Source organism: Pan troglodytes, chromosome X, assembly GCF_028858775.2.
Source record: "Pan troglodytes isolate AG18354 chromosome X, NHGRI_mPanTro3-v2.0_pri, whole genome shotgun sequence".
NCBI lineage: Eukaryota > Metazoa > Chordata > Mammalia > Primates > Hominidae > Pan > Pan troglodytes.
Genome location: NC_072421.2, coordinates 47984252 through 48010232, shown reverse-complemented (window position 1 = coordinate 48010232; position 25981 = coordinate 47984252). Strand labels below are relative to the sequence as shown.

General features: G+C 47.7%; 2 protein-coding genes across 4 annotated transcripts in view; one reads left to right on the top strand and one right to left on the bottom strand.

Annotated features, from left to right (window-relative positions):
- SYN1 (synapsin I) overlaps positions 1-1221 on the top strand; it is a 48090-nt gene extending 46869 nt beyond the window's left edge. The window contains exon 13 of one of the 2 annotated variants that reach the window (XM_016943248.4): positions 158-1221. In XM_016943248.4, the coding sequence (XP_016798737.1) occupies positions 158-185 (28 nt within the window). In that variant the 3' untranslated portion in view covers positions 186-1221. Of the gene's footprint in view, positions 1-119 lie in introns of both variants that reach the window. The other variant, XM_016943247.4, reaches the window with a different exon arrangement.
- On the bottom strand, positions 1213-11941 carry ARAF (A-Raf proto-oncogene, serine/threonine kinase). 2 transcript variants are annotated; one of them, XM_016943249.4, is made up of 16 exons: positions 11805-11941; positions 9990-10144; positions 9723-9826; positions 8153-8255; positions 7912-8066; positions 7701-7799; positions 6272-6428; positions 6141-6168; positions 5921-6066; positions 5620-5822; positions 4161-4337; positions 4022-4068; positions 3398-3516; positions 3031-3162; positions 2043-2177; positions 1213-1795 (listed from the first exon to the last, which is right to left on the bottom strand). In XM_016943249.4, exons 2-16 carry the CDS (start codon positions 10083-10085, stop codon positions 1661-1663), a joined length of 1836 nt encoding a protein of 611 aa, XP_016798738.1. In that variant the 5' UTR covers positions 10086-10144; positions 11805-11941; the 3' UTR covers positions 1213-1660. The 2 variants fall into 2 exon arrangements, with proteins under 2 accessions (XP_016798738.1, XP_016798739.1); XM_016943250.4 differs by having other exon boundaries at positions 6272-6413.
- Between the last annotated feature and the right edge of the window lie 14040 nt (positions 11942-25981).

The following is a 25981-nucleotide window of genomic DNA, read 5'->3' as shown; positions in this document are numbered from 1 at the left end:
CAGCCCCAGGATCAGAGGGGCAGGGCTGGGGCTGGGCCTGGGGTAACGTTGTGTTTCTCTCCCCTTCCTCCCCTTCCTCTTCCCCCTTCCTCCCACGCCTCCACCTTGTCTCTCTCTAGCAAATCCCAGTCTCTGACCAATGCCTTCAACCTTCCAGAGCCAGCCCCGCCCAGGCCCAGCCTTAGCCAGGACGAGGTGAAAGCTGAGACCATCCGCAGCCTGAGGAAGTCTTTCGCCAGCCTCTTCTCCGACTGATACCCCACTCTGAGAACCCCAAAATCCCTGGGCAACCCTTCTCTGGGCCCTGAATCCATTTCTCACTTTTGGAGTCTCCAAATCCCTTGAGAACCCATCTCCCGGTTCTCCAAGATTCCACCTCTCATTCCTCAAGATCCCCGAGTACCTTGAGAAACCTGACTCCTCCTGGCCCTAAATCCGGTTCTCACATGTGGAATCCCCAAGTCCTTTTAGAACCCCACTCGTGGTCACTTCAGGATCTACTTCTGTTTTAGAACCTCCACATTCCTGAAGACCTCCACCCCTGGTTTCCCCAGAGGGCGTTTTCCTTCCTGGAAGTGCCCAAATACCAGGCAACCCATTGCAGAATCCCTTCCTGGAGCCCTAAAGTTCCTGGAAAACCCTATTTTTGGTCCCAAATCTCTCCAGCACACCTATTTCCCATCATAATTTTCCAAATCCTCAAGAAACCCCTACTGTTGAGCCCCTTCCCATGGATCTTCCATCCCTCTGAAGATCCACATCTTCAAATGCCACCCAACACCTAGCCCCACAAGGATTTCCCTTCACCAGCTCCCCTCAACCTCATTCAATACCTTGGGAGCTCCTCCCACTTCCAGGACCCCTCGGTTCCCCCAGGGACCCCCTCCCCAGTTTCCTGCCTCTGACAGCTGTCTTTAAATATGCAAACTCCACCCATCTTCCCAGAATCCTTTGCACACGGAAGGCCAGTGGTCTCCGCTTCCCCACCTTTGCTGTGATGTCTGTGTCTGTGACTGACGTGGCCTCCTTTTGTGCCGTGCTTGGCATATGTGGTCCTCGTTCATCGTGCCGCCTGTGGTGATGCGTGCAGTGACGCTGTTTATGTGGTCCGCACCTCCCCCTGACCTTCACTCCTTGCCTGGACTCACCCCACCCCTCAGCGGCTCTGAACCCCAAGAGAAGAGTCGGGAAACAAAATAAACAAGCAAAGGCCCAGCAGAATTCTGTGCTTCTTGGTGAAGAAAGAGAGGAGTCCTTGAATGGCGGGGGAGACACAAAAGGGACCCCCAAAATCCACATGGGGTGCTGGGAACCCCAAAATCCAGTGGAAGGCACATCAGGCACAAATTCCAGAGAGGTTCTGAGTGGAATCCCTGCCACAAATCCCAGCCATTGGAGATGGAGGAGCTCCCAAAATTTAGAAGTATCCCCAAAGCCAAGAGGAAACCAAATGATGGAGGAGACAGGGGGCTCAGTCTTTGGCAGGGGTCCCCCAATTCCAGAAGAACTGGAAAAGCACATGGGGACCCCCTCATCTCCCAGGGTGGGGAATGGGGGATCCTGAGGCAGCATCAGGGCAGAGACGAACATTGATTGGCTGGTGGGCAAGGCTCCTTGGCGTGGAGGGCTGAGATTGGCTCCCTGGTGGCTTGGGCGGGGCCTAAGGCACAAGGCGGGCTGCGCTGAGTAGGCAGGCAGGCAACTCATCGGCCTGGGTGCGGTGCAAGGAGGGTTCCGAGGCACTCCGCTCAATCTTGGGGAGTGACCGTTGCAGCAGCTCAATTGTGGCCAGGATCTGAGGGCAGGTGGGGGTGAGGAGGGGTGTCCAGAGCCCTGTGGGCATCCCAACAGCCCCAGCCTCATGGCGAAACACACACACACACACACACACACACCCCCAACAGTCCCAGCCTCATGGCGAAACACACACACACACACACACACTATACCTCTGAGCTTTCATATTCACATCTGCCTCCATCTCAGTCTTCCTCTATCCCAGAGTCACCCACCCAAGGTGTCCAGCCCCCTACCCAGCCCACCTGGGGGAAGAGGGGCCGCTCCTCCCGCTGGAACTTGAGGCAGTCAGACAGCAGGCGCCGCATGGCCTTGGGGCAGTTGCTGGAGATTTTGCTGAGGTCCGGGGACAGATAGCCACGGCCCACCATAAAGATAATCTGGGGGCAGAGGGGGGCAGGAAAGGGGTGATCTGGGGTCAGGGGCTGGGAGGCCCAAGGAATTTTGTATTGAGGGACTTGGAAGGTTCATTTTTAGTGAGCTGGGGTACTGTCAGTATCAAGGCCCAGAGGATTCTCTGTCCTTGAGGACTTGGGAGGATTCTCTGCTTTCAGAACAGAGGGATTTAAATTGGGGGTTGTCAAGGATTGTAGGTATCTGGGGCTCAGAGGATTATAGGCCCACGGGTTTCTAGGAGGCTTAGGGACCTGGAAAGTACTGAGTCTCGGGAAAACATGGAGTTCTGGGTCTGGGGGAGCTTGTACTTCCGTGGGGGTCTGGGGCCTAGAGGGTTCTAGGTATCCCGGCCCTGGGGCCTGCTAGATACCCAAGGGCTAGGTGACTGTGGGTGTCCATGACTATTCCAGAAGCACAAAGGGGTTCTGTTTCTGGGGAGAAATGGGATGCTGGGAGAAATGAGATCTGGGCTTTGAGGATCTGGGGGATTTTGAGTACCCAGAGCAGACGACTATAGGCGTCTAGGGATACAGAGGGCTTTGGGGTATTTGGGGGGCTCGGGGGATTCTAGGTATGGAGATTCGGGGCATTTTGGACTTCAAAGATTTTTGTCCCAGAGGGCTGTGGATGTGAGAAGAGGGAAGTTGGGGTAGGGGAGACCCAGAGAATTTATTGTAAGTGTCTGGAGCCCAAGGGATTCTGGGAGTCCTTATCCTAGAAAATTTTAGGTTTCTGGGGAAAGTGTGGCATTTATCAGTGCAAAGGAGGGGATGTGGGGTATGGATGCCTGAGGGGATCCCTCAGCCCAGGGAACTGTGGGTAAGGTGTGGGGCTCACCTGGTCACGGCAGCCAATGTGGCTGTAAGGCAGTGAGCCAGTCATAAGCTCGTAGAGCACAACCCCGTAGGCATAGACGTCTGACTGGAAGCTGTAGGGGTTCGGGTCCTGCATACGGATCACCTCAGCTGCCTACAACAGGCCAGACCGGGCAGGGGGACCACGGAGGTCAGCAAATGGCTGGTCCACAGTCCCAGATCCCACTGGCCACACAGGGTACAACTCAGAGCCACCCACACGAGGTGGGACGTGAGGAGTCCAGACACCCACATCTGGCACAGGCATCCCCGTCCCCACTTGGCCCCACACACCCCAATCCCGGAGCCCACGTCCCCATGTGCCCCCCATCCAGCCTGGCCCAACTCACCATCCACAGCACAGATCCTGAGGGCTGCTCCAAGGGCTGGGCCCCGCTCCATCGAGTCTTCACTGTGGCCAAGCCAAAGTCACCGATCTTCACCGTGAGCCCCTCATGTAGGAAGATGTCCGCCAGCGTCAAGGACCACTACAGGGACTCCTAATAGCCATGCCTCTCACCCTGCCTCGGAGGTTCCCATTGGTGCCCCTATACCACTCATCCCTCTGATCCTGACCAGGAGCCCCTTAATATCAAGCAAACTATCCACAACCTTGACGTGGGCAGGGAACGCCTGCTAATGCCCCCCACACTCAGCCCCGCTGTGACTCCTGAACAGGAAGCCCCTCGGAGGGCACCCGAACCCACTATGCCTCTGATGTTGACCATAATGCCCTCCACAACTGTCAGACATCAGACTCTAACCAGAGTCCCCAAGAATAGTACCTGAACCAGCCACACCTCTGACTTCTAAGAGACTGCCATTAAAGCCCCCTGGCTGGCCATAGCTCTGCCACCTGGCAAGGAGCTCTGGGACACATGCCCCTCCCTTGTAATTCCCAGAACCCCCACAAGAGGCATCCTTCTAAGCCCTTGACACCCCCACTCAACCCCAGCCCAGGGACAGATAGATACTGTTAGACTTGAGATCTCGGTGGATGATGTTCTTGGCATGGAGGTAGCTGTGGGGGTGGAGGCAGGTGGCGGATTGGCTGGGGGTTACCTCATTTCCCCCACCCTTTCCCCCCACCCCTCCCCAGGCTGGGAGGCTCACTCCATGCCCTGGGCAGTCTGCCGGGCCACGTCGATGAGCTGGACCATGTCGAAGCGTGTGTCGGCCACATGCAGGTGATGGTAGAGGCTGGAGCCCTCACACCACTGTGTGATGATGGCAAATCCCGGCCGGGTCATGAAGCCCATAAACAGCAAGATGTTGACATGTCTCGTCTTCCTGCAGGCAGGGAGGGCAGTGTCAGAGGTGGGGAGGAAAAATAGCAACTGTCACTTACCGAGCATCAGGAGTGGCACTGTTCTTTACCTTCCTCGGTCATTTATTTTCACCCTGTCTTTTGGGGCACTCAGGACCAAAGCATTGCCAGATTCCATGAATTTGTGAGATGTGTTTACTGGGCTATGATTCTCTGCTGTGGGCTTATATGTGAAGCTTCCCCATCCGAGTCTCCCAACAAAAGCAGGAGGGAGGAATTGCTGCCCCTCCCCCTCCCTGCCTACAGCAGCATTTCTAATCATTAACATCCCCCACCCCTCTGACTCTGACCATTACCTGGGTCTGTGACCATCTCACAGATGAGAAAGCAGAATGCCAGCCTTCCTCACTGATGTATCAATATAATATGGATAGATGCAGGATTAAAACATTGGTGATATATGATGATTAGAGCCTGTTCAGCAGCATGAGAAGCTTAGAGGTAAAGAGCTTGGAGTCTGGACTCATGTTCAAATCTAGGCCTCACCAGGTACTCAAGGTACAACCTTGGGAAGGACATTTAACCTCTCTGGGCCTCATGTTCCTCAACTGTAAAACTGATCATTGCATTAGCTACCTTATTCTCTGTAACATAATTGTGCCCATCTGACACAGAGGAAAAGCCAATGCCAACATCCCCAGGGTTGGTAGACGCTATCCAGCACTACCTATAGTATATAGGTATACAGTACTATGCTACATAGTAACTATAGCAGCAAAAAGGAGACACCTGGCTTTCTTAGCGTGACTAGATGAATACTGTATTGATTACATATTACAGCAATTATAATAATTAAGCAATGATTAAATTATGGTGATGATAATATTGTTTAAATCAAGGTATTAGAATTAATGAATAACAAGAACCAACACTATAAACAAAACATTACCATTGTAGCCCAAGCAGAGGGGAAGGAAAGATGGAAGCCTTCCTGGCAATGCAGTAACAAGAATGGTGGCCCACACACAGACCCAGTTCGCAGCAGGCAAATGAGAAGACTCACATTTTGGAGGCAGAACCATTCATTAATAACCCAAACACAAACAACTGCATGATCACAGGTCCTCTAAACATACTCATTTCCCAGAGGGGAAAGGGACACCCTTCAGAGAGAAACAACTTCTGATGATGGTTTAACAACACAAACACAGGTGATGTCCAGGAAGCACTCCAAGCATGGCCTTTTCCCAGAGAGATGCCAAGGCCGGGCCTGCCACCCCCATCCACGCACACATGCCACCTCACCTGAGCACCTGCATCTCATTCTTGAAAGCCTGGGCCTGCTCAGCTGTGGGCTGGGACACCTTGAGCACCTTCACGGCCACATCGCCATGCCACCGCCCTCGAAACACGGTGCCAAACGAGCCCGTCCCGATCCTCTTCAGCAGCTGCACCTCACTGGGTGGTACCTCCCAGTAATAGCCTGAGTCCCGGTACCCCAGGTTCTTCTGTGGGCCAGATGGGTGGCATCTAAGAGGCCTGCCCACATCCCTCATCCCACGTCACTCAGCCTTGGTGGCCCCAAAAGGATCCCCCTCGAGCATACCACTTTCTTCTTGTCATCGGCCAAGGACTTCCGCTCGCGCTGCTCTGCTGGTGACTTGGAATGTGGGGACTTCCTCCCCGAGGACACGCTGGCTGGGCTGGGGCTCCCCCGGGGGGTTCCATCACTACCTCCTCTACTACCGGCAGCTGCAGTTGCAGAGAGGATGTGAGTGGAGGTAAGTGGGGCGGCGGGGGTCAGGGTGCAGGCACAGGGGACTCACCATCAGTGCTGAAACTCTGGCCAGTGAGCTAGAAGAAGAGGGACAGGAGTCAAAAAGAGGGCACGGAGGCCAACAGGGATGGCTCTACCCTCTGCCCTGTGGTCCCCGGCATTGTCCCCCACAGCACCAACCTGGATGAGGTTGGAGTCCATGGGGGCCGTGGTGCTGACCATATGGACGTTGGGAGTGGACGTGGAGCGGATGCGCTGTAGGGGGGCATTGGCTGGGGCAGGGAAGGGGAAGTGCTCCGGGTCACAGTGCTGGGTGCGGGGGCTGCCAGGGGAAAGGCTGTGAAATCACTGCCAGGAATCAGAGAACCGAGAAAGCCCCCCACCCCACCCCCAGCCATAAACATGCATTTGGCTCACACAGAGCGAATGTCCACTGGCAGTACTATTATTCATTGCTTCAAGAAACATTTATTGAGTGCCTGCTGTGTGCCAGATACCATTCTAGGTGGTGGAGATAAAACTGTAAAACAAAATAACAGTTCTTGCCCTGGTGGGGCTGAAATAAAAAACAAATATATAATATGCCTGATGGTGATAGGTGCAATAAAGAAAAATAGTAAAGCAAAATAAGGAGACACAAAGTGTTCCTAGAAAGTGTCAGGAAAGGTTTCTCTGAGGAGGAGATGACAATGGAGTAAACGCCTAAAGGCAGGATAGCAGGCCACACAAATAGTGGGGAAAGGGTAACGTATCATATTTTATAATTATATATTATAATTACATGTACTCTTCAAATGTTATATAATATGTATCATCTATATAAAAATGGCAATGTTTTAAAATATACATATTACCATATTGTTATACATACATGTTATACATATGATATATGCTAAACATATTGTAAAGTTACAAAAATATGTTAATGTTCCCTTCACTATCCTGAAATGAAACTCAAAGGTAATTAATGCACATACACTCATAATTTAAAATAATACCCTAACTTTATTTTATGTATCATATAAACATGTATGATGTTCTACATTATATAAAATTATGTAATACAACATGATACAATAACATAAATATACCATAAAATATGCACATCATAAAATATATATTAGAGCAATAATATATTTTAATATAGCTATAGTTTTATATAATATTTAACATAAAAAAGCAATAAAAGGGAAGTAATTTATGATAAAATAATACGTATTTCAAAATGGAAAGGCTTGAGTATGATTATACTAGAATTAGCAAAGTAGTTAGATGCTTATAAATATATTTATAATTAATAATAAAAAAATTGATTATTTACACTGTACCAGATCCTGTTCTAGGTACTGAACATGTCTTAACTCATTTAAGCCTCACCAGAACCTTATATGGTAGAAAGTATCATCATCCCCTCTTTACAGATGAGAAAACTGAGGCCCAGAGAAATGAGGTGACTTGCCCAAGGTCCCAGTTTCATGCCCTTACTCACACTTGTAGGTGCTCAATAAATGTTTGTCAAGTAAACAAATGAATAAAGTATGGCTCGTGGTCTACAAGAGCCCCAAGATCTTTTTCTCCCCCAGCAGCTCTTCAGCTAAGGCATCCCTACCTGGGACCCTGGGGGGTTAGCAACTCATTCAGGGGGCGGTTCGAGGGAGCCTCATGCTGTCTGGAGCCTCCGGACAAATCCTGGACACTGTGGTAGAACCTTGAGGGCATGAAGGGTATAAAGCAAGGGGACACGGGTCAGCTGTCTGTAAGGGCCTTGTGGCTGGGCCTCTGTGCTCCCCATCCCCCCACCCACCCCAGGCTGGGCTCACTGTTGGCGGTTGGTACTCATGTCAACACAGACTGTGGGGACCTTGGAGGAACAATGCTGGTGGAACTTGTAGCCACAGGTTTGGCAACGGAAGCCATGGAACAGAAACTTAAGGCAGAAGTCACAGAACGCCAGGCTGAAGAAGGTCTTCCGTACCTGATGCCACAGAGCAGGGAAGTTTGAGACCTGGTCAAGGACACCCCCCCACCATGGTCCACCCCCACCGTCCACCCTGCACTCACAAAATTGTGCATGGTCAGCGGGACATCTTCAAGGACCTCGACAATGAGCTCCTCGCCATCCAGGGGAGCAATGGCTGTGTCCCAGGCAGTGACCGTCTTTCGTCTGCAGGGGGCATGGAAAGGAATGAGTGGGAGGTTGGGTAGGGGCCATGGGGAGGCAGGGAACCCCCACAAGTCCCTCCAAGCCTGCTACCCACAGGGTCATGTCTGGCATGTTTAATTCTCATCACAGCAACTCTAGAAATTAGTCACTATCCTTGCCCCAACTTTACAGATGGGGAAACAGGCTCAGAGGGATAAAGTGACTGGCCCTGGGCCACAAGGGTAATGAGAGGCAGGACGGTGTGAAGAGTCCATGCTCTGAAACGGAAGGGGAGAAGCAAATGAAACTAAACAACTACATCTTAGAAGCGCTAAGCCAGCCCCTGAAAAGGGGGCTGAGGAGGCACTGAAACAACAAATAAAGTGCAGTGTGTGAACTGCATCATAAATTAAGGAACCCCACGAGAGAGGAATAAATAAAGTCAGCAAGACCCAACTCAGCAGACAGAGAATGGGGAAAATGAGGAAGAAGAGAGCTGATGAAGTCATGACATCGTGAAAGGACAAAATAGATGAAATCTGGGCAGAAGTGATGGACCAGGGTGAGGACTTGGGGGCCAGGGGAGAATGAGTTGCTGACCTTACAGGCCAATAAACCAATGAAGTAACAAAACAAAAGATGGATGAACTCATAGATCACTTGAACTACAGTAGTCCTCCCTTATCTGTGGTTTCACTCTCCATGGTTTCAGTTACCTGTGGTCAACCGGGTGGGAAAGTATTAAATTGAAAATTGCAGAAATAAACAATTCATAAGTTTTAAATTACGTGCATTCTGAGTAGCGTGATGAAATCCTGCACCATCCCACCCAGGATGTGAATCACCTCTTTATCTAGCAGATCCACACTGTCTACGCTACCGCCCATCACTTAGTAGCCTGCTCAGTTATCAAACAACTGACTCAATATCATAGTGGCTGTCTTCAAGTGACTGCCATTTTACTTAATAATGGCCCAAAAGCACAAGAGTAGTGTTGGTGGCAATTCGGACATGCCAAAGAGAAGCTGTAAAGTGCTTCCTTTAAGCAAAAAGGTAAAAGTTCTTGACTTAAAAGAAAATCATATGCTGAGGTTGCTGAGATCTACTGTAAGAAAGAATCTTCCATCTTTGGAATTGTGAAGAAGGAAAAATAAATTCATGCTAGTTTTGATGTCATACCTCAAACTGCAAAAGTGATGGCCGGAGTGCATGATACGTGCTTAGTTAAGACGGAGAAGGCATTACATTTATGGGTAGAAGACAAGAATAGAAACATGTTCCGACTGATAGCAATTGGGTTCGGTACTATCTATGGTTTCAAGCATCCACTGGGGGTCTTGGAACATGTACCCTGCAGATAAGGGGGGACTAAAGACTAAGGGAAGACTAATGGAAGACTCTGCGATAAAGTACAGAAGGAATCAAATGACTGAGGAGGGGATGGGAGGTGGGACACCCAGTGGGTGGGCGTGGGGCTGCCACACTCACCCCTTGATGAGTCGGTAGACCACACAGCAGTCCTGATTTAGACCCCGCACCTTCAGGGCCTTGTCTAGAGAGTCGTAGACACTCATGCCATCCCGGACAGTCACCTGTGTGTATGTGCAGATGTAGGGGTCCTCAATGCCCAACAGAAGCCGCAGCTGATGTTCCCATCCTTCTGCAAAGGCCTCCCCCAACCGTTGTCACCCTTTTGATCCCAGAGTTACAACTGGGTCCATCCACAGCCCCTGCCATTTCGCTTCCATGACTCACCACCGTGCGTTGCTTGTTGGGCAGGTATACTTTGACGGTGCCCACTGCCCGGGATGGCTCGGCCCCATTGGCAGGGGGGCCCCGTGGTGGCTCCATGGAGCCTTAGATTTTGTCAAGATGGGCTGAGGTGGGGCTGGGCAGGTGCCATGGGGCTCCTACAAGAAGGCAGACAGAAGAATTCAGAGGTCCAATAATGATAGTCTAGAAGCAAAGTGGCAGGGGACAAAATAAAATTCAAAGTCCAGGCTCCTGTCGCCCCCTGCAGCCTAATTTTCACACGACAGTCCAAGAGATCCTGCTCACATCTGAAGTCCTTCCAGTTCCTTCTCTGCTCAGGCCCTCCTGTTGCTTGTCTCACTCTTGAGTGCCAAGGTCTCAGCTTCACTGCACAGGGTTGCGGGGGAGATAACAGGGAAGGGGGACAGAGCATACTGTCTTGGAAGGTACAGGAGCACACAAGACTCTGTGCTGGGGACCAATGGGGAAGTCAGTACACACTGCACTGAGCTGTCAGGTACATAAGAAGCACGAACAGAATGTCCTGGGTTTTTTTTTTTTTTCTTTTCTGTTTTTTTTTTTTTTGACAGAGTTTCGCTCTTGTTGCCCAGGCTGGAGTGCAATGGCATGGTCTCAGCTCACCGCAACCTCCACCTCCCAAGTTGAAGCCATTCTCCCGCCTCAGCCTCCTGAGTAGCTGGAACTACAGGCGTGTGCCACCACGCCCGGCTAATTTTTTGTATTTTTAGTAGAGACGGGGTTTCACCATGTTGGCCAGGCTGGTCTCGAACTCCTGACCTCAGGTGATCCACCCGCCTCAGCCTCCCAAAGTGTCCTGGTTTTTTAACAGAGAACGGGGGAAATGCCAGATACTGTGGTGAGGGAGGAGTCGCAGGCAGGGTGATGGGAAAGAGAGGATTATCAGATACTGCCCTTAGTTTGGGGAAGATGGAGGTTGCACCAAACATGTCCTTAAAGGGCACTGTGGACATCCCTAAGCCCTGGGGTATAATGTTGATGTTAGGACCACAGACACCGTTGTTAGGTGGCTAATGGAAGTCCCAAGCCTCTATGATGAGGAATTCATGGTGGGGGGGGGGTCACTACATACTATGCGGAAGGGAGATGTAACAGGCGTCACTAGGGACTGTAATGGGGAGAAGGGTGGAAATGGAAATGACCAGACATTTAGCCGAACTGGGGAGGTAATGGTGGACCACCAGACATTGTCATAGCAAAAGGAGAAGGAAGGTATGGTGTTGCGGGGAGAAAAATGGAGGTAAAGAGGGAGCTCCAAAATTCTCCTTGACAACTTGTGAGGGGTCACAGGCATATTACTGGTCTAAACTGAATGAGGGATCATGGAAGGCGGTTACAGAGGCGAGAATCCTGACATTCTCCCGGCGGGGGCGGTCAGACACTGATCCAGAATAAGGAAACCGGGGAGTGAACCGCGTTTCCACACACTCCCCGCAGTTGGTAAGGAAAGGTCATTGGACACCTTAGCGGGGGTTAAGACGGAATCCCGGCACCACTCGGTCGGGTCCCGCCTACCAAAGGGCTTCCGGCTCTGCGCAGGCGCACCACCACTAGCAGCGGGCGAAACCATCACCCGCAGCCTTGCCCGCCTATTCCTGTTACCCACCCCACCCCCGCTGTCGACGATGGTCTCGCCCCGGGTCAAACCATTCCTCCGGTTCCGGGCAGGGAACGCCGGGGCCCAGGCGCAGCCATCCTGGAGCTGAGCTTTCGGTCCGGGCTCCCTGCCCGTGCCCGGCAGCCGCTCCAGAAACCGAGCCCTCCCGGGCCCGCCCTCACCTGTCACGCCGCCACAGCCGCCGCCGCCTCCATCTTGGGCCTCTCTTCTTGTTTCCTCACAGAGTCCGCCTCCGTCGCCTCTCGGACTCTCGTTATTGGCTCTGCGGGACTCAGCCTTCCACCCTTATTGGATCAGGGTCACGTCTGTCAAGGCAAGACCAACGAAATGTGAGTCGTGTTCCGGATTAGGAGGGGCCGCCTGAAACGCCAAGATCTGGGACAAGCGCACGTCCTGACTCGCGCAGGCGCAGTTGAGGCAAGACCTGCGTGCCTAGGGCTTTAACCCCAACAGTGGCATAGACGTATAAAGCAGAACACGGGTCATTTGGGGCTGACCTTAGGGCTTTGGCATCTGGGCGGAGAAATCCTTAAGTACCCTTTTTGGGCCAGTGCCCTAAGCACCCTTTTATGATTTTCCCGTGTCTCAGTTTTACCATCTTTGAAATGGGTTGGAATCAGAACAAATGATCGGCGATGTTCACCAGCTCTAGGAGACTGTAGTTCATAGCCTTTGAGGACAGCGGGTCTCTGGTGTGGCGGGGGCTGGGGGACTGGGCCTAGGAGGGGCGGCCTGCTGTCTGGGAGGCTTCCTTTAGGAATGGGGTTGATTAGGACTATGAAAAACTAGTCACAGGTGGCCAGGTGAAGAGGGAAGTGCGGACCTGGAAGGGAGCACGATGCCAGTCAATGTGTGGAGGTATTGTGGGATAAACACAAATTTTTAAAGATCGAATTTTCCCTGGTGTCAAAAGAGAAAGACGTCTCTCTTAGAGCATTTCCTTTAGAAAACTTGTAACTGTAAAATTTTCTCTGTCCCTTTGAGATGTATGTAAGTCCTTTAAAAAGCTAAATCTCTTGCCAGTTTTACATCCCCGGAATGTTTTTCTTAAGAGCCTTGTAGCCATCTCTTTGAAATGTAAACATCAATGAAAATAGCACCCCTGTCTTTCCCTGTCTTCGTGGGAATTTGATCTGCGTGCCTGGCTTCAAGTTATTACCTGCTTGTCATAGAGATATGAGTTTTCGTTTTCCTTTGGATAAAGGCAATTAACTAACACAGATAGCCACCCTAATTACCAGGTGAATTTGGGATGAAGTATGTGTACCAAATGGTGCCGTCAAGTTTCTTGAGCACAAGTTATTGTTTGAGAATATGTTTGTAATGGGCTGTATCTGCCTGCTACATAAACGGATGAGATTTCTTTCTGTCTTTGAAACCTCTGTAGCAGATTGTTTGTGATGTGCATCACAGTCTGGTGTAATGCTTATTCAGTTATAAAACTTTCCATTCCTGCCGGGTGCGGTGACTGATGCCTGTAATCCCAGCACTTTGGGAGGCCAAGGCGGGCGGATCACTTGAGGCCAGGAGTTCGAGACCAGCCTGGCCAACATGGCGAAACCCCATCTTTACTAAAAATGCAAAAAAAAAAAAAGTCAGTTGGGCGCGGTGGCGCGCGCCTGTAATCCCAGCTACCTAGAATGCTGAGGCAGGAGAATCACTTGAACCCAGGAGACAGAGATTGCAGTGAGCCGAGATCACGCCACTTGCCACTTGCACTCCAGCCTGGGTGACAGAGTGACCCTGTCTCAATAAAACAAAAAACAAAAAAAAACTTTTCATTCTTGTCTACTTTGTGGAGAGGATTCATTGGGTTGGCACGAGATTCTCTTTTTCATTATTTCCCCAACACCATGAATGGCCTGTTGTGTTTCAAGTGACTGCATTCTCCTGTTTGGAGATTTAGCATCCTTTGGCAATGTAATGGGAAAGATCAGAGGAAGGTCATAGGTGAGGGGGGGCCTCAACATATTTCAATCTGTATTTATCACATGGCTTTCTCTGTCTATAAGAAGGAAGACAGAAGTTCTGCCTACTGGCCTCCCATATAATTTCCATTTCCCAACTCCCCTTTTCTTTTCTTTCTTTTTTTTTTTTTTTTTTTTTGAGACAGAGCCTTGCTCTGTCACCCAGGCTGGAGTACAGTGGCAAGATCTTGGCTCACTGCAACCTCCGCCTCCTGGGTTCAAGTGATTCTCCTGCCTCAGCCTCCCAAGTAGCTGGGACTACAGGCGCCCACGACCATGCCCGGCTAATTTTTATATTTTTAGTAGAGACGGGATTTCACTATGTTGGCCAGGCTGCTCTGAAACTCCTGACCTCAAGTGATCTGCCCACCTCGGCCTCCCAAAGTGCTGGGATTACAGGCTTGAGCCACCACACCTGGCCCCAACTCCACTTTTCTATTCGGATCTTCACCATTTAATGGCTAAAAAAAAATTTTTTTTTTTAGAGACAGGATCTCACTACGTTGCCCAGGCTGGTGTCGAGCTCCTGGCCTCGTTCTCCCAACACTCTAGGATTACAGGCATGAGCCACCATGCCCAACTCCAATGGATAAAATTAAAAAGACTGACAATACTATGTATTGATGATAATGTAGAGCAATTGGAACTTTCATACATTGCTATTGGGAGTGTAAAGTGGCACAAGCACTTTAGAAACAGTTTGGCAGTTTCATATAAAATTAAACATAGACCTGCCATGCAATCAATCCAGCAATCTCACTCCTAGGTATTTACTCTAGAGAAATGAAAACACATGTCCAATGGTGTGCTGGTAAATGTTTAACAACCAACGCTCCAGGAAGAAAATAGCTCTAATTTGTACTGTCCCCATGGCTTATTTCAGGCTACCAATATGACAGTCGCTGAACCAGATTTAAAAGAGATGCACAAAATCCGCTCTGGTGAGCCAGCTACAACATGCTACTATTACAATATGTCTGCACAAAAACTTGTATGCAAATGTTCAGATTAGCTTTTTCTTAATAGCAAAAAACTGGAAACAGCCCAGGTGTCCAGAAACAGAACTGACGAAAAAATACAACAATGGGATTATGGAATACTACTCAGCAATGAAAGGGAATAAATTACTGACATATAGGAAGAGCATAGATGAATCTCGTAGACATGGGGCAAAATGAAAAAAGCCAGACACAAAAGAGAAATACTGTATTCCACCCATATGAAATCTAAACCAGGCAAAACTAATCTATAGTGAAGGAAATCACATTAGATGTTGTTTTGAGGGAGAATGACTGGGAAGTGCATTAAAGAACTTTTGCAGGTGATTGGAATGTTCTGTATGCATTTGTCAGAACTCATTGAACTCTATTTTTATTATTATCTTTTTTTATTTTTGAGACAGAGTCTGGCTCTGTCACCCAGACTGGAGTGCAGTGGCACGGTCATGGCTCACTGCGCCTTGACCTCCTGGGCTTAAGTAATTCTCCCACCTCGGCCTCCCAAGTAGCTGGGATTACAGGCATGCACCACCACACTCAGCTAATTTTTAAAATTTTCTGTGGAGATGGAGTCTCACTATGTTGCCCAGGCTGTTCTTAAACTCCTGGGCTCAAGTGATCCTCCCACCTCGGCCTCCCAAAGTGCTGGGATTACAGGCATGAGCCACCTTGCCCAGCCTCATTGAACTCTACACTGAAAATGGATATATTTTGCTTTATGTGTAATATACCAGAATAAGAACTGCATGGCAAAAAAAAAAAAAAAAAGAAGAAGGCCACAAACATAATTCTAAACATTTGTTTCTTACAAATTCTTATTGGTTAGAGAAATTATTTTGAAAAAATTCTTTTTTCTGAAATTAAATCCCTAGACCCTGAATCTCCATCTCCCACTGCAGAAGCCCTGGCAAACACCTCAGTGCCAGTGGGGTCAGGAACAACTCCTGTTTGGAGCTCAGTGAGGGGCTTTGGGGAGGGGAATAGGGGAGTGCATTTTACATTTCAATTCACTTAAATATTTAATTTGTTTAAAAACTTTAATTTCTAGGCAGTATTTGAAGACAGACCTCTGGCTCCATCGTTCAACGTTTACAAAAAGATGAGAAAAATGCCAGCAAAAGCTCATTGCTTTTGCAGGATGGGGGAAGGAGGGGAAGGGTAGGGGACACAGCCCACTCAAAGGCAATGCTTTCTCCCCCAAGGACTCATAGACTCACTTCACACCCATCTCAACTGGCACTTCAGCCAAGTACCTTACAGGTACCTGACACTTTAAAGCATGAAGTCCTTTAAAGTGATTTAGGTTTGGTTTTCTTTTGTTTTGCGACAGAGTCTGGCTCTGTCACCCAGGCTGGAGTGCAGTGGTGCAATCACAGCTCACTGCGGCCTCGACCTCCTGGGCTCAAGCCATCCTCCCAGAAAGCTGGGACCACAGACGCATGTCACAGCGCCTGGCCTTTTTGATTTTTTGTCATTATCATCACCACCATATTTAAACCATTGGAAGTACCATGTATTAAGACAAAAATTAAAACCCAAACTAGTTGATTATAGTTTTCTGACATCCCCCTTGTAATTATCCATCTGGAAAAAAATGTAAAGTTATCAAAGTACTTGTTGGTTTTTATTGTTGTTCATTTTAAAGTCTCAGAAATATGTCTGAAAAATTTTTAAAATCTGAAGTGTTCACCGACTGCCGTTGTAATGCTACTTTTATAGCTGAGGACATTAAGGTTCAGGCTGCCCTAACCAGAGGGGAAAAGGAGAGAGTGCTCCAGGACTTCGTTTGATAAAAAGTGTTTAACAAGGGTGCGGGCCATGGGCACCTCCTTAAGGAATCCCAGATCCACCCAGCAGTCCTGCGTGCCTGGGGACCTCCTCTAAAACGTGCGACTCTCATTTTCCAAAGCCGCCGACCTCACCGGCCCCTGCTGCGGCCTGGAGAGCGCCATCTCTGGGACCCCATCCCACCGCCGCCCTCTCAGCTGTTCATTTCGGGGGAGTTGACCGTGCATGCACATTTCTCTGAGACCGGGAACACAGGTTTGACTCAGGCCCCTCAACCACCAGCTCCGCTCTGCCAACCCAGGGAGCCTCTCTCCGCAACAGGCCCCCCCAACAGGCAGCGAGATCTGCCAATAGCAGTGCAGTAGAAGGCGGGCCTTGGGATACCCTGGGCATTGATAGGCTCTACTTCACCACGGAGCCACTGACAGACCAATAGCTATGCACAGGAGGTGGCCAATGGGAGGTGTGTGGGCCTGAGACCGGCTACAAACAAGGAACTTAATGTTGCTTTTAAATTAGTGATGAGGCAACAGTAATTGTTCCATCGAAATCCTTAATAAAAGTAGAGTGTGGAAGTTTCCACTTCTGTACATTCCTAGAAGGGATTTTTAATATACAACCCTCGGGGGAGAGGTGTAGGAAATTTACAAGTAAGTGAATTTAACCATGACTTTTTAACTGTTCTTATTAAAAAGTCTTTCTTAGCAAAATTCATTGAGTAGTAATTTCAATTTGCTATCCCTATGAAAAACACACCATTTAACAGACAGAGTTTTGGGGTTTTTTTTGTTTTTTTTGTTTTGTTTTGTTTTGTTTGTTTGTTTTTGGAAACAGAGTCTCGCTCTGTCGCCCAGGCTGGAGTACAGTGGTGAGATCTCGGCTCAGTGCAAGCTCTGCCTCCCGGGTTCACAGCATTCTCCTGCCTCAGCCTCCCGAGTAGCTGGGACTACAGCGTGCGCCACCACGCCCGGTTAATATTTTGTATTTTAGTGAGACGGGGTTTCACCATGTTGCCCAGGCTAGTCTCGAACTCCTGAGCTCAGGCAATATGCCTGCCTTGGCCTCACAAAGTGCTAGGATTACAGGCGTGAGCCAGCACGCCCGGCCTGTTTAATTATTTTTTTAAAGTTCATTATATGTTATATAGGGTACCTCCATATTTTCATAAAATTAAACAAAAGTGCAGGCTGACTTTGGGAGGCCGAGGCGGGTGGATCACGAGGTCAGGAGATCGAGACCATCCTGGCTAACACAGGTGAAACCCCTTCTCTATTAAAAATACAAAAAAAATTAGCCGGGCGTGGTGGTGGACACCTGTAGTCCCAGCTACTCAGGAGGCTGAGGCAGGAGAATGGTGTGAACCCGGGAGGCAGAGTTTGCAGTGAGCCAAGATCACGCCACTGCACTCTAGCCTGGGCGACACAGCGAGACTCCTTTAAAAAAAAAAAAAAAAGTGCAGGCTGATATATTTTCCATTTCCAAACCCAAGGATCAGATGAGTGGAAAAACATGATTAAATCAAATAACAGTCGTATAATTTTATTATTAAAGATTTACTCTGATGAGGACATTCTGTGCTAAGTATGATTATTTCTCAAATAGGAAAATATTTACTAGTTAAGCAAAGGGATCAATATGAACCCATAAACAAACACTGAGCAGTGGGGGCCACCTTTAAGATGCCATGGACAGTGACAGACACCTCTCTCCCTCCCTGGTAGCTCCCTTGGTAGGGATTACAATTCAGTATGGTCAGCAATTATTTTTAAAGTGTAATTAATTAAACAAAGAAACAAAAAGCATTTCCACCAAACAAGGAATTCTGAAATGTCTTCTTTTGGTTTCAATCAGAAATACACTTTGTAAAAATTTTCTCAAGGTTTACACATTTATTCCAAGCACATATACACTGACCCACAGTAGATTTCACCACCCATCGTAGGAGAAAAAAAAGTGTAATATCTGTTGGTTTACATCATCTATATTTAATAAATTTTGATTCAATTTATAAAATTATTGTAAATGAAATTTCAAATATACTCCAAATAATTTTCATTTTTTCTGGATAAGTGAACCACATGTTGTCTTTGCTATATCATTATTGATATAATATGTAGTCCTCTCTGTATATAGTATAAAATAGCTTGCAATAGTTTTTGTCACCCATGTAAATGTTGCCTACCATGATGTGGTATGAGAAAATCAATTCTGAAGTTACCCAGAATGCCTTAATACTTGACCACTTATCTAGTTAGAGTGTGTGAATATCCTCAGGTCCTGCTATGTATTAATAACTGTGCGATCTTGGACAAGCTGTTTCTTCTCTTGGTGTCTGTTTCATCTTTAATTTTTTTTAACTTTAAGTCAACTGATTATAGGCTTTAACATCTTTAATATTTTCTAAAAGTATTTTCACCATAGGGTTCTTGTAAGATTCTGTGAACTAATCTGCATCAAACTTTACAGAATGCCTGATGCATAGTGACTGTGTAGTACTTATTAACTGTTCCTGTTATCACTGTCATCACCACTGAAATTATTAAAGTATCAAAGCAAATATCTATGTCCCTTGGCAGTACTTATTGAATGATCCAAGTTCAAGGACACTGATAAGATTACGCAAGAATAAACACCCAAATAATCCAAAATGAAGTCTAGTTTCATTTCAGAAGGTTCAGTCACAGCATCGACAGATGTTTTAGCAATCCTGGTGGCCTGCAGGTACCCAGGTCAGCCAGTGCTGGCCAGTAGTGTTTGTTATGGACTAAATTGTGTTTCCCCAAAAATTACATGTTGAAGCCTTAACCCCCAGTGTGACTGTATTTTGAGACAGGGCCTTTAAAAGAGGAAATTAAGGTTAAATGAGTTCATAATGGTGGGGTCCTAATCCAATAGAATTGGTGTTCTTGTAAGAAGAGGAAGGCTGGGCGTAGTGGCTCACACCTGTAATCCCAGCACTTTGGGAGGCCGAGGCAGGAGAATCCCTTGAACCCAGGAGGCAGAGGTTGCAGTGAGCCAAGATCGCGCTATTGCACTGTAGCCTGGGCGACAAGAGCAAAATTCAAAAACAAACAAAAAAAAAAATGAAGAGGAAGAGGTGGGGTGGAGTGACTCACACCTGTAATCCCAGCACCTTGGGCAGCGAGGTGGGAGAATCACTTGAGACCAGGAGTTGAAGACCAACCTGGGCAACATAGTGAGGTCCCATCTCTACAAAAAAAAAAAATTAATTAGCTGGGCATTGGGGTGTGCACCTCTAGTCCCTGCTTCCCAGGAGGCTGAGGTGGGAGGATCACTTGAGCCCAGGACTTTGAGGTTACAGTGAGATATGATTGCACTTCAGCCTGGGTGACAGAGTGAGAACTTGACCCCCCACCCAAAAAAAAAAAAAAAGATGAGAAAGAGACAGCAGGGGCACGAGTGCACAAAAAAAGGCCGTGTGAGGACACAGCAAGAAGGTGGCCATCTGTAAGCCAAGGAGCAAGGGCTCAGGAGGAACAAAAGCTGCTGACACCTTGATCTTGAACTTCCAGCTTTAGAATGAGAAGAAAATAAATTTCTGTTGTTTAAGCCATTCAGTCTGTGGTATTTAGTTATGGTAGCCCTAGCAAACTAATACAATGTTGTTCACATCAACTAAATCCTTGTTGATATTTTTTAGCTTACTTGTTCTATCAGCTTTTGAAAGAGGGGAATTGAAATCTATTTCTCCCTGCAATTCTGTTGGCTTTGCTTCATGTAATTTGAAGCTCTGTTTTAGGTGCATAAGTGTCTTTTGTTTTTTTTATTTTTATTTTTTATTTTTTTGAGACTGAGTCTCACTCTGTCAACCCAGGCTGGAGTGCAGTGGCGTGATATCGGCTCACTGCAACCTCTGCCTCCCGGATTCAAGCGATTCTCCTGCCTCAGCCTCCCGAGTAGCTAGGACTACAGGTATGCGCCACCACACCTGGCTAATTTTTGTATTTTTAGTACAGACGGGGTTTCACCATGTTGGCCAGGCTGGTCTCGAACTCCTGACCTCAGGTGATCCACCTATCTTGGCCTCCCAAAGTGCTGAGATTACAGGCGTGAGCCACCACACCTGGCCAGGTACATAAGTGTTTAGCATTGTTATGTTCTCTTGATTAATTGACTGCTTTATCATTATGGAATGGCCTTCTTTTCCATTATATATTTTTTGCTCTGGAATCTAAATTGTGTGATATATATATAGCTACCCCAGCTTTCTTTTCACTGGTGTTAATACAGTGTATTTTTCCCCGTGGCACACACCTGTAGTCCCAGCTACTCAGGAGGCTGAGGTGGGAGGATCGATTGAGCCCAGGAGGTCAAGGCTGCAATGGGTGTGATCACACCACTGTACTCCAGCCTGGGCAACAGAGCAAGACCCTGTCCCCACCCCCACCTTCCCATCGAGAAAAGAAGAGAAAAGAACACAGAGAGATTAGTGTATCCTTTTGCCAAATTCCCCCCATAATAACATATTGCAAAACTATAGTACAATATTATGACAAAGAAATGTATTCGATTCAAGGAGTCTACCAGATTTCACCTCAATTCCTCCTCTCTGTGCTATGGCCTGGAAACTCTATCCCTTATCACGGCAGTGAGCTGGGACAGTCATAGGGCTCACCTTGTTTATTTCCCATTTCTCAGGGGCCACTGTCCTACATTGCCTGATATCCAGTGTCTTTAAAACCTTTGTTTCACTTACATAGTCTGGGATTTTTTGGCTGTTTCAGATGGGAAGTTACATTTGGTCCCTGTTAATTGATTTTGGCTAGAAGCAGAAGTGCCTGTTCCTTTTCTTAATGACTCCGCACAATCTGCAAAACCAATACCTTGGGTGCTTTTCTCAAAGTAATGATATAACTCTGGCCAAAGTTTCTTTCTTTCTTTCTTTTTTGAGACAGGGACTCACTCTGGTCACCAAGACTGGAGTGCAGTGGCACGATCATGGCTCGCTGCAGCCTCAAACTTCTAGGCTCAAGTGATCCTCCCACCTCAGCCTCCTGAGTAGCTAGGATTACAAGGCACGTGCCACCCCCCACCACGATTACTTTTTTTTTTTTTTTCGTAGAGACAGGGTCTCCCTATGTTGCCCAGGCTGATCTCAAACTCCTGGGCTCAAGCGATCCTCCTACCTCAGCCTCCCAAAAATGTTGGGATTATAGGCGTGAGCCATTGCATCTGGCCCCAAAGTCTCTCTCTCTTTTTTTTTTTTTTTTTTTTTGAGGTGGAGTCTCGCTCTGTCGCCCAGGCTGGAGTGCAGTGGCATGATCTTGGCTCACTGCAACCTGTGTCTCCTGAGCAGCTGGGACTACAGGTGCGTGCCACCAGGCCCGGCTAATTTTTGTATTTTTAGTAGAGACAGGGTTTCACCATGTTGGCCAGGCTGGTCTGAAACTCCTGACCTCAAATAATCCGCCCTCCTCAGCCTCCCAAAGTGCTGGGATTACAAGCATGAGCCACCGTGCCCGGCCCCAAAGTCTGTTTAAAAGCTGCTGTTTACCCCAAAACTTTTGGCTTCTTTCACACTGGCAGGAGAAGTTTCTCTACACAGAGTATCTTTTCTCTTGAGAAGGACTGTCTGTCAACCCTGGGTTTAATTAATTCTAGACTAGCAGTTAAATGCTTGGTGTAGAAATAGTCTACAAGAAGCCTCTCTGAACCTATTCTGGTTCAAAAAGAAACAGTCTAGATACACAATATACTTCAGCACAATATTTCTGTCAGTCACCTCTTTTTTTTTATTTATTTTTTTCTTTTTTTGAGATGGAGTCTCGCTCTATCCCCCAGGCTGGAGTGCAGTGGCACAATCTCGGCTCACTGCAACCTCCACCTCCCGGGTTCAAGCGATTCTCCTGTCTCAGCTTCCTGATTAGCTGGGTTTACAGGTGAGCGCCACCACGCCTGGCTAATTTTGGTATTTTTAGTAGAGACGGGGTTTCACCATGTTGGTCAGGCTGGTCTCAAACTCCTGACCTCGTGATCCGCCTGCCTCAGCCTCCCAAAGTGCTGGGATTACAGGCATGAGCCACCGCACCTGGCACCAGTCACCTCTTTTATATGAAACATAAATATCTTTAGGCATAGAGAGAATATTCTCTGAGCCCTCTGGAATAAAAAGTACTATGCTATAGAATTTCATCCTCAGCTTTAATATCTAATGAAATGTTACCAATATATTTATGGGGAACAGGTGTGTCTAGTACATTTAGCTTGTTATTTATGGTAGAGAATGAAGGCACCTTAACCATGTTATGGACTCAATGTTTGAGTCCCAAAACTCATATGTGGGAAACTCTAACCCCTAGTGTGGCTATATTTGGAGATAGGGCCTCTAAAGAAGCAATTAAGGTTTAATGAGGTCATAAGAGTGGGATGCCGATCTGAGGGACTGGTGTCCTCATAAAAAAAGACACCAAGACCTCGTCCCCTCTCATGCCCAAAGAAGAGGTCACCTGAGCACACAGCGAGAGAGCAGCCACCTACAAACCCAGACAAGTAGCCTCAGAATAAATCTACCTTGCCTGTACCTGCCTCCAGAACTATGAGAAAATAAATGTCTATTGTTTAAGCCCCCAAGTCTCTGTGTATTTTGTCATGGCAGCCCAAGCAAGTAATACACCATATTTCTTGTTCAAGGATGGGATCTTGTTTAAGGTGGCTCACACCTGTAAACCCAGCACTGTGGGAGGCCAAGGCAGGAGGACTGCTTGAGCCCAGGAGTTCAAGACCAGTCTGGGCAACAAAGTGAAACCCCATCTCTACAAGAAATCAAAAAATTAGCTGGGCATGGTGGCACACACCTGTAGTCCTAGCTACTTGGGAGGCTGAGGCCTGAGGATTGCTTCAGCATGGGAGATTGAGGCTAGAGTGGGCTATGATCAGGCCACTGCACCCCAGCCTGGTGAAAGAGCAAGACCCTGTCTCAAAAACAAAACAAAACAAAACAAAAAAACTGATCTGGGAACGTTTCTTTCCTCTAGATTACACAACATTTTTTGTCTCAGATTCAAGTTCTCAATAACTCCATGATCAAAGATGATGTTATCCAGGGGCATGGAAGGAAAATATTCAAATGTCTTTTATGTTTCCTTGGGAAATCACTAAAAAACAATAAGTTATTGATATCCGCAAATGCACTCACCTGACAACCTTTGACATTTTATAGGCGATGCCTAATTTTCAAGTCTAAAATTTTTTTTTTTTTGAGATGGAGTTTCGCTCTTATCACCCAGGCTAGAGTGCAGTGGTGCGATCTCGGCTCACTGCAACCTCTGCCTCCCAGGTTCAAGTGATTCTCCTGCCTCAGCCTCCCAAGTAGCTGAGATTACAGGCACCCACCACCACACCCGGCTAATTTTTGTATTTTTGTAGAGACGGGGTTTCACCATGTTGGCCAGGCTGGTCTCGAACTCCTGACCTCAGGTGATCCACTCACCTCGGCCTCCCAAAGTGCTGGGATTACAGGTGTGAGCCACTGCCCCTGGCCTAAGTCTAAACATTACTCTATCTCATGAGCACTCTTTTTCAATACAGAAGGAAAAAGAGATGTCTTGTGGCATAAATGTAGAGTGGGGTGTCTGAAGTTGGGATCAGTCCAGGCAAAAGCTGACAAAGTCGAGGTTCAGCAGATATGGAAAATAAGATCCTCTTTTCTCCCTCCCTGGTCCCAAGGATGAGAAGGCTGAACTCGGTAGGGACAGAATGAGGGGTCCTAGATCTGTCTTTCACAGCAGGCCTACCCTAGCTCCTCTAAATCTGTGTTTACTCTTTTATCCCAATCTTGTTCCTGAAACAATGTCACTTGTATTATAATATTAGAATGATTTTGATTGATGCTAAAAACATGGTACTGAAGCTATTGAGAATGCCACAGAAGAGTGAGTTTCACTTAAACTTCCTGTTTAAAAAGTGGAGCTCTTGTGAGAAATGACATCTTTTTTTTTTTTTTTTTTTTGAGACGAAGTCTGGCTCTGTTGCCCAGGCTAGAGTACAGTGGCACAATCTCGGCTCACTGCAACCTCTACCTCCTGGGTTCAAGCAATTCTTCTGCCTCTGCCTCCCAAGTAGCTGGGACTACAGGTGTCTACCACCACTCCCAGCTAATTTTTGTATTTTCAGTAGAGATGGGGTTTCACCATATTGGCCAGGCTGGTCTCGAACTCCTGACGTCAGGTGATCCACCTGCCTTGGCCTCCCAAAGTGCTGGGATTACAGGCATGAGCCACCGTGCCTGGCCCATGCCTGGCTCTTAATACGAAGTTCTAATTCAGATACAATTCTCAATTTCTAGAGCAATATATATATATTTTTACAACTAGAGGGCAGGTTTTCATGTTTTATCCAACAGTCTGAGTGACTTTGTATTTGTACAAACTAATAGAAAACCAAGCTGAGTTAAATAACTTTTTCCATTTGTATCTTCATTCAAAATGCACACATTTCACAGTAGGCCGAAAGTTTGCAACTTGAGGTGTAATCTAGATATATAATATTAACTTTATATTATATACATAAGTTTGTTGAAACCATGTACTTTTTGAGACAGGGTCTTGCTCTGTCACCCAGGCTGGAGTGTAGTGGCATGATCACGGCTCACTGCAGCCTCAGACTGCTGGGCTCAAGGGATCCTCCCAACTCAGCCTCTGGAGTCTCAGTAGCTGGGACTACAGGCGTGCACAACCAGGCCCAGTTAATTTTTTAATTTTCTGTACAGACGGGGTCTCACTGTGTTGCTCAGGCTGGTCTCAAATTCCTGGGCTCAAGTGATCCTCCCACCTCAGCTTCCCCAAGCGCTGGGATTTCAGGCATGAGCCACCACGCCCAGCTCTGAAACCATGTACCTTGAAGCCAAAGACTCATCCATCTAATCAGGTAGTCACAATGTTTATCATTTCCTTTAAAACCTTACAGCATAGGCAGCAAGATAAAAAGGAGATATTGCAGGTTGGTTTTTCTTTTTTTTTTTTTTTTGAGATGGAGTCTCGCTCTGTCACCCAGGCTGGAGTGCAGTAGCATGATCTCAGCTCACTGAAACCTCTGCTTCCTGGGTTCAAGTGATTCTCCTGCCTCAGCCTCCTGAGTAGCTGAGATTACAGGCACTCAACACCACACGCAGCTAATTTTTGTATTTTTAGTAGAGACGGGGTTTCACCCTGTTGGCCAGGCTGGTCTCGAACTCCTGACCTCAAGTGATCCGCCCGCCTCGGCCTTCCAAAGTGCTGGGAGGTTGGTTTTTCTAACCAGCCGGCTCTGAGATAGAGTTGAGCGCACAGACTGTTTACTTGCTATCAATGCATGTGAAGGAAAGCGGAAGAGGTAGGATTGGACAGAGGGACCATACAGCTATGATACAGTCCCTAGCACAGCCTTGGATGATCCTGCAGGAAAGTTCTGGAGCTACGTTGGTCCATCAGAGATTTCTCGAGCTGGCTGAAGATGACCAGGCCTTTGTATCCCCTCATTGATCAATTGTGGATGTGGACTGCCCTGGGAAGGGTATGCCCTTGCACAAGGAGGCTTTCCGCAGCTGAGGCCACTCCTGAAGGGGCTGGCAATTGAGTGCTATCTGCT

Coding starts and splice junctions, on each gene's coding strand:
- ARAF (XM_016943249.4), bottom strand. CDS start 10,085: ATGGAGCCACCACGGGGCCCCCCTGCCAATGGGGCCGAGCCATCCCGG. Junction 9,827..9,989: donor CCAACAAGCAACGCACGGTG/GTGAGTCATGGA, acceptor ACATACACACAG/GTGACTGTCCGGGATGGCAT. Junction 6,067..6,140: donor CCAGAGTTTCAGCACTGATG/GTGAGTCCCCTG, acceptor CTGCAACTGCAG/CTGCCGGTAGTAGAGGAGGT.